General features: G+C 31.2%; 1 protein-coding gene across 1 annotated transcript; it reads left to right on the top strand.

Annotated features, from left to right (window-relative positions):
- The first annotated feature begins 1,119 nt into the window (after window positions 1-1,119).
- On the top strand, window positions 1,120-4,318 carry LOC25492939 ((-)-germacrene D synthase). The gene is made up of 7 exons (XM_013601275.2): window positions 1,120-1,351; window positions 1,478-1,760; window positions 2,130-2,502; window positions 2,601-2,819; window positions 2,909-3,047; window positions 3,394-3,642; window positions 3,729-4,318. Exons 1-7 carry the CDS (start codon window positions 1,220-1,222, stop codon window positions 4,020-4,022), a joined length of 1,689 nt encoding a protein of 562 aa, XP_013456729.1. The 5' UTR covers window positions 1,120-1,219; the 3' UTR covers window positions 4,023-4,318.
- The last annotated feature ends 3,668 nt before the right edge of the window (window positions 4,319-7,986 follow it).

Consider the following 7,986-nt stretch of genomic DNA (forward strand, 5'->3'; position numbering starts at 1 on the left):
TCACAACATCCATGTTAATAGCATAAAGCGGCAAGGTACAAATGCCTACACATATAACTATATTTAAATCTCCGAAATAACCATGTCTCTGGGTCTGCAACGTGGATGACGTCAAAGTCATTGATTGGATCTGCACTGGATCGAAGTTGATCTGACAATCTGAACCAATCAAATATACCTGAGAGAAACAAGAAAGATAAACAATGTCGCACAAAGACGACGAACAAACCAACGTCGCAAGAAGACGACGAAATCACAAAATAAAAAAACGAAATAGATGTGAAAATCACTTATTTCAATAAAAGGGAAATAGCAAAACGAGTTAGAAATACGACAAAGTAGATGTGAAAATAGATGTGACAAACCAATGTCCAAAGATGATATTTCTCCCTCGATTTTATGAGGTGTATAATGTCCAAAGATAATTATTTTCCAAATTAATATTCTTCCTATCACAATAATGATATACTCCATTCAACATTTTATATTCTTTCAAATTAATATTTGTGGAACGTACAACAATTATATTTGAACACCTCAAATTCACAAAATCCATTCAACATTTCATTTTCTCTTTTCCTTCCTATTATGTAATCAACCTATCATATTTATCATATTATTCTATTTATTTCTTTCTCTCTCACTTTTTATTGAGTACATGAGTATATAAAAATAAAATAAAATGTCCCGTGAGTATAGCTCAGTTGGTAGAACAATGTATTATTATATGCAGGGGCCGAGATTCGAACCCCGGACACCCCACTTATTCACCTTATAAGATGAATTCTAGCCATTTGACTATCTGACAAAAAAAAAAAAAAAAAAAACATTTTTTGTATGCACGAAATCTATTTCTTTCTCTCTCACAGGTTTAACGAGTACATGAGTATACAAAAATAAAAATAGAATAAAACATTTTTTGTATGCACGAAAAACTCCAAAATAGTTGTTGGCATTTGTAATAATTAAGGTGACCTATGGCCCAATCATTTTGTGATTCTGGTTACATATATAACATGTGGTGATATTAGAGGAACACGTTTGGAAGGAGAACCGACCCTAGAGATTCCTATAAATACAGACACACACGTTAAGTTATTCACAACTTGCAACCTTAAAATTGAAGTACTACTATTTGTTTGAGTCATTTATCTTACTATCCAATAATCCAAAATAGTTGGAAACAAATTAAGGTAGTAATTACCCCACAAATAAAATCATGTCGGTTTCAGTAACATCATCACTAGTTGCTCCAACCCCTAATGCTAACTCCGATTTCTCTAGACGTTCTGCAAATTATCACCCCAACATTTGGGGGGACCTTTTTATTCAATATGTTTTGGAACCTATGGTAATATAACTTTATTCATTAAGCTAATAACTTTGCGTTATGAAATATTATGTGTCAAATGATCTTTTATTATATATTTTCATTTTCCCGATTGTCACAAAATTTTACTCTTACTTTAATGTGCAGGAATTTGATGAAATAATGAAGCAGATTATAATGCTAAAAGAAAAGGTGAGGCAGATGCTAGTCCCTAACGTAAATGTCACAAACCCTTCGAGGGAAGCTAATTTGATTGATTCAATCCAACGTTTGGGATTATACCATCATTTTGAGCAAGAGATTGGAGAATTATTGCGACATATTGACAATAATCATGTTGAAAATGGAACAATAACTCTTAACGAAGACCTTCATTCAATTGCACTTGTCTTTAGGTTACTAAGGCAACAAGGATATCACATTTTGCCTGGTAAACCCCACCTTGTCTACTTATATTAGATTTTAGTCTTATTTTAAGTAAATGTATTCTATGAAGCACGAACACTACTCTTTTTAGGCGTGTTCTGGTGTGGAACACGTGCCGTGTTTGACACCGACACGACTTCGAAACATATGATTACATTGAATTATGTGATTTTTTTTTCAAATTATTAGTGGTGTGAGCGTGTCAGTATTCGTGTCGTGTTCGGTGTCCATGTCTGTATCCATACTTCATAGCATATATTGATCTCCATCGGTTTAATAAGAGGTTTCAAGTCACGTGAACTTAACAAAATTAAAATGATAAAATGGTTTAAAGAACATAAAACTTAACCATATATTATCATGTGGCTCTCAGATGTTTTTAAGAAGTTCAAGAATGAGCAAGGAAACTTCAAAGAAACACTTGTTGGTGATGTTGAGGGGATGCTAAGTTTGTATGAAGCCACACATATGAGGATTCATGGAGAGGAGATATTAGATGATGCACTTTCTTTCACTTCCTTACACCTTGAAATGATGACCACTCAATTGAGTCCTTCTGTTGCTACAAAAATCAATCATAGCTTAAAGCGGCCACTCTTCAAGAACTTGCCTAGGCTTGTGGCAAGGCATTACATTTCCACTTATGAGGAAGATCCATCTCATGATGCAACTTTGCTATTACTTGCCAAATTAGATTTCAATTTGCTTCAAAAACAACATCAGAAAGAAGTTGGCGATATTTCAAAGTAAGTTTTTTTTTATTCTTTTAAAGTTAATCCTATTCGAGACGTTTCATACATTAAATATGACTACCAAACTAAGTTTGTTTTCTTTAATGAATAAGGTGGTGGAAAGATTTAGATTTTGCAACAAAACTACCTTTTGCTCGCAATAGAATAGTTGAAGCTTACTTTTGGATATTGGGAGTGTATTTTGAGCCTCAATACTCTTTTGGTAGAAGAATAATGACCAAGGTGATATCCTTGGCCTCAGTAATTGATGACATATATGATGTTTATGGTACAATAGAAGAGCTACAACTTTTCACTCAAGCAATTGAAAGGTTTGAATATCTACCGATCTTTCACATCTTAATATTGAGCTATAAATTTTGAAGGAAAATTAACCTCTTAATTTGAATTGAAATTCTAGGTGGGATATAAGTTGCATGGATTTTCTACCACAATACATGAAATTTTGTTATAAAGCCGTTTTGGATGTTTATGAAGAAATGGAGCAAGAGATGGTCAAGGAAGGCAGAGCATTTTGTGTATTCTATGCCAAAAATGAAGTAAAAATTCTTACTCTTCATTTTTCCTTTTTTTCTTTTTCTTTATTTGTACAAGATTAAAGTGAGAAAATATTTTTTCTTCCAAGATGAACAATCTGATTAATTACACTTTTTTTTTGTGATGTCCGAGGTTCGAACCCCAGACCTCTGTATATTTTATGCATTGTTCTTACCAACTGAGTTAAGCTCACGGGGACACATTAATAGAAGGCAAGCAGGCAACAAGCTACGCCATTAGAACTTTTTGCAAGATTAAAATGAGAAAATGTGTTTCTAGTGCTTGTTCTCTATAAGTATATGTCTAACTCATATTCTTGTAAATTGTTTTGGTTCATGTGCACAATAGATGAAAAGATTGGTCCAGGCATACTTTACTGAGGCTAAATGGTTCAGTAGAAATTATATACCAACAGTGGATGAATACATGGCTCTTGGAATAGTAAATTCTGGTTACTATCTAATCACAGCAACATCCTTCATTGGAATGGGATGCATTGCTACAGAAGATGTTTTCCAATGGTTAACCAATAACCCCAAAATTGTCAATGCTTCATCTAAAATTGCTAGACTCATGGATGATATTGTTTCCAATGAGGTAATCAAGCACAAAAATTAATTAATCAATTCCTTTATTTTAAATTTATATTCTAAATATGTTTGATATTTTTTTATATTAATTAGTTTGAGCAAGAGAGAGGGCATGGTGCCTCTGCTATTGAGTGCTACATGAATGAACATGGTGTGTCTAGAGAAGATGCAGTTAATGAACTTTCAAGACAAGTCACAAATGCTTGGAAGGATACAAATGAGGAACTTCTTGATCCAACTGAAGTGCCAAAGCCTCTACTTATACGAGTTCTCAATTTGTCACGTGTCATTGATGTGCTTTATAAAGATGGAGATTGCTACACTAACTCCCAAGGATCAACAAAGAATGACATAATATCTATCTTGTTGAATCCATGTCCAGTATGAGTAAAGGGACTTCGCTAGCTTCTTCACTTGTCCATCTTCTACTATTAGCTATGGAGTTTTCAGTTATGGGTAATTAGTTAGCTGGTTAGACTTTTTTTTAAGAAGACAAACTAGTTGCTGGAATTGACATAAGAATGAATCGAACCTGAAATTTTAAAAGGAATACATTCCAAAATCTCAAATCAACGCATTCTAAGTTATAGTTGTTACTTGTTAGTTAGACTAATTATAGTCGATTTCATTTTGATTATATAAGATAAATTGTACTTCTTTATATAATAAAAATTATGTCCTTATCTCTTTGACTTTCATTTTACTTTTCTCTTACTAATTACTTCTATCAAGAATAATAGTAATATGATATCAGATGAGTAATAAATAATTCTGCTACATTCTTTCTCAAAATTTTCTTGACAATATTGTTCATTTAAACTTTGTTGATTATTTTCACTTTTCTATTTTTTATTGGATTCTTGAAGGTTTTCGATGACCGTTTTAAACTTAAATGTGTAAGGTTGATTTGATATTCATGAGCTTTTCAATAACATAAGAATTTTCAATAAATTTAGGTGACAACTATATTATCTTTTCGATAACATAAGAGCTTTTCGATACTGAGTTGATATAAATAACGAAAGATAAATAAATAATTTTAATTTGTGTTAACTCGTATAAATAATTCTACCCTTCTTTTGTAGATGGGTAAATAAGAATTTGCCATAAAACCAGTGGTGCAAAATAGAGGGTGTCGATGATGTATCAATGGATAGGGTGTCACTAGTGTTTATTCTACATTGTCATCAAATCGTTCTATCAACATATCATGATTCTAAAAAACTATCTAGTTTTAATTATTTTTTAATATGAGAACATGTTATCTTAATAATATACAAATGTGAAAACATAAATAGAAAAAAAATTTGCTTCAATCCAATGTGTCAAAATTCTAAGCCACCTACAATAAATCATCATATTTTATAATCTCATTTTATCGTCATTTTTAGTAAGTTGGATCAAAAACATCATTTTCACCCATTTTTAAATTATCAAAATTCACTTTTAACCAACAAAATTTAAATTGCTTAATTTCCCTCCAAGAAACATCATTTTCAGACCTATTTTTCAGAAACAAACAAAATCCAATTTGAAATGAGGCCCAACTTATGCTCAGTCCAACCCTCTAACCCATCGCTGTTCCAGCTTTTTTCAGAAACATTTAATGCAATAAGCATAAAAGGGATGCTTTTCAACAATCTTCCCTGCTATCACGCTCAAGATAAACAGCTTTGCAAGCTATGAGAGTTGAGACAAACTCCATAAACACCAAATCTGCACAACCCTCTGACAAGTTTCACTCAATTCAAATTCAAATTTTGAATCCTCCCCTCAAATCTCTCACTCTCTCTCTATGAATTCATTCATTCTCTCCTCATCCTCTTTTCCGCTCTCCTCTTCCTCTATTCCAATCGCAAATCGCTACCAGGCCGATTTTACTTACGACCAAACACATGAACAACGATGGAGGTAATAATTATAAATCTTTTTTTTTTAATATCTGAAGCGTGTTCATATTCTAAACCCTGATTTCAATTTTTTCTTCTCCTGTAGCTCAGGGAGACACGATTTTGAATCACTGTTGTTCAACAACAATCCTTTTATTTGAAGGTAATCTGTGTCCATAGATAGTAGAGTAGTGTTTATGGTTGAAATTTTACTTTTCTTTGTTTTGAGTATCTGATTGATTGAACTCTGTGTTTGTGTTTTTGGGTTTCTTAAAGGAGAAAGGTTGAAGAAGAAGGCTCTGAGAATCAAGAGATGAAGTCAATGATAATATGAGGTAGATTGTTCTCTAATTTATTTTACAAGTGTCATGAAATTAAATTTTAATTTATTGATTATGGGTTATGAATTGTTTGTACCATGTCCAACAATAAAAATAATAATCTCTTTTGAACTGGACATATTTATTTTATATTGATTTTCTTCTTACTAAGTGTCTGGTGTATTGCAGGTTGTATGTTTCAATCATCTTCTGACTCTTTCCTTTGATTTATCCTTTTGTTGAGGTAAAGTGATTTCCTATTTCACAGCTCCATATATGTTCTTATCCTCTATTGACTTAATGAGCAGATTTTTCATAGCTTATGTTTTTCATATATGTTGTTTGGAGTTGATAAATCAGTTTTGATTTATCAAAAACAAAAACAAAAGTTTGAGAGTTGTAGTATGTTTTTCATTTCCTCATTCTTGATATATGTATCTTGATTCTTGAGAGTGCTTTGAAGATATTAGAGTGCAAAATTAATATCATAAGTTACTAAAGCATATTTCAAATCATTACATATTTCTATTGATGTAATGCAGTGAGCTACAAGAAAAGGTAATAAGCATACTGTTTTGCCTCTGAAAAATAAAGTTTAGTTAAAAATTTCTTTTTTTCATAAATTTTTAGCATAAATTTTTCTTAACCATTTTGAAAGTCCATAATTGTATGTTTAACCCTCAAGTTTTGGAGTTGTTCGTTTACAATGTTTATATATAATTGTTCAAGAAATGCATGGATAGACACTTATGAGTAAATGCAAATAGAAACTTTCATGAACTACAAAAATACTAGGACATGAATGATCTTCATTGTCTTTCATCCAAGGGCGGTTGTAAGGCTAGAAAGTAGCTTACGAAATATGTTATCTGCCAAAACCGTTCCTAAGAAGCTTGCAAAATATGCATGTAAGAGTCTATCTTAATTCAACAATGAAGGCTCCGTTTGTGCTCTCTGTTCACTTAATTTTTCTAATATAATTATGCTTATTCACTAGATTCAAAGCATTGCTTTACAATTTTGTTTTCTTACTAATGCATTGATTTGGTGAACTCTTCAACGAGATTTATTTTGGTTTTTTATTTTCTACTTTGCCTTTATGCTGATACAAAGTATTTTCAACGTTCCTCTATGGTTTTACTTTTTGTACCTATTATTTAGGATAATTTCTCAATCTACCCAAAAACACAGGACGGTTACCAAAACCGTACTTCTCTACTTATTTCAATTATTTAAACAACAAATACTATAACAAGGTGCACCCAATAACAATATGTTATTCACTGTTTTTTTTTTTTTTTTTTTACATAACACATTGATGATAGTTAAGTTTTTTCCTGTAACATTGCTTTACTCATAATCAAGTGCCGAGGTTAAAGAAAAAGGTGATATGAGTCTCTCATGGATGCTAAATTACCATTTTTATGTTTACTCATTTGTTTGATGTTTATAATTGAAATTGGATTTTACAAATGTTTTATTCAACTTTTATTATAGATAATTAACTTTGAATTACTTTGTTGTGTTTTTATTACTCAGCAGGCACACAAAGTTGTTGAATTGAAGAGGACTTACCAAATCATCAAGTGGGGAATTTTATGAGTCGCATGAGTTTGCAACTAGAGTTTTGCAAAAGTGGATGGAAGTTCTATTCACCTTTTATTACGGATAAGTTACTTTGAGTTACTGTGATGTGTTCTTAAAAACACGGTATTAGTCCAGTAATATAGTTACAACAAGTCTATGTATAGATTATGAGTAATTTTTAATTTAATTTTTTAAACCAAAATTGTTGTTCTTATTCATAATTGTATAATTGATTTTGTGTTTCATATCACTGTAAATTTATAAGTCGCTTCTTCAATTATATGATTGAGTTAACTACATATTGAAGAAAATATGCAAAATGAATATAAATTCATGGCCCTGTTTAAATAATAAAAAAAAATGAAAAACACTACACGGGTGACTTGCAAAATATTCCTATGGACAATGTATTTTCAGTTCCACTCTCAATAATATACAAACACTCCGTATTTTGCAATACTAACCTCAAACAAATCAATATTTCTTATACAAGGGTCTATAAGTATTTGATGGTAGTTTAAAATTTTATATTCCATAAATCAATTATATGATTGA

This window comes from Medicago truncatula, chromosome 4 (genome assembly GCF_003473485.1).
Source record: "Medicago truncatula cultivar Jemalong A17 chromosome 4, MtrunA17r5.0-ANR, whole genome shotgun sequence".
Lineage (NCBI taxonomy): Eukaryota > Viridiplantae > Streptophyta > Magnoliopsida > Fabales > Fabaceae > Medicago > Medicago truncatula.

Excerpts from the sequence above, each read along its gene's own strand:
- LOC25492939 (XM_013601275.2), top strand. The coding sequence starts at position 1,220 with ATGTCGGTTTCAGTAACATCATCACTAGTTGCTCCAACCCCTAATGCT. Across the intron at positions 1,761-2,129 it reads AGGATATCACATTTTGCCTG|ATGTTTTTAAGAAGTTCAAG; the intron begins GTAAACCCCACC and ends TGTGGCTCTCAG. Across the intron at positions 2,503-2,600 it reads GAAGTTGGCGATATTTCAAA|GTGGTGGAAAGATTTAGATT; the intron begins GTAAGTTTTTTT and ends TTAATGAATAAG.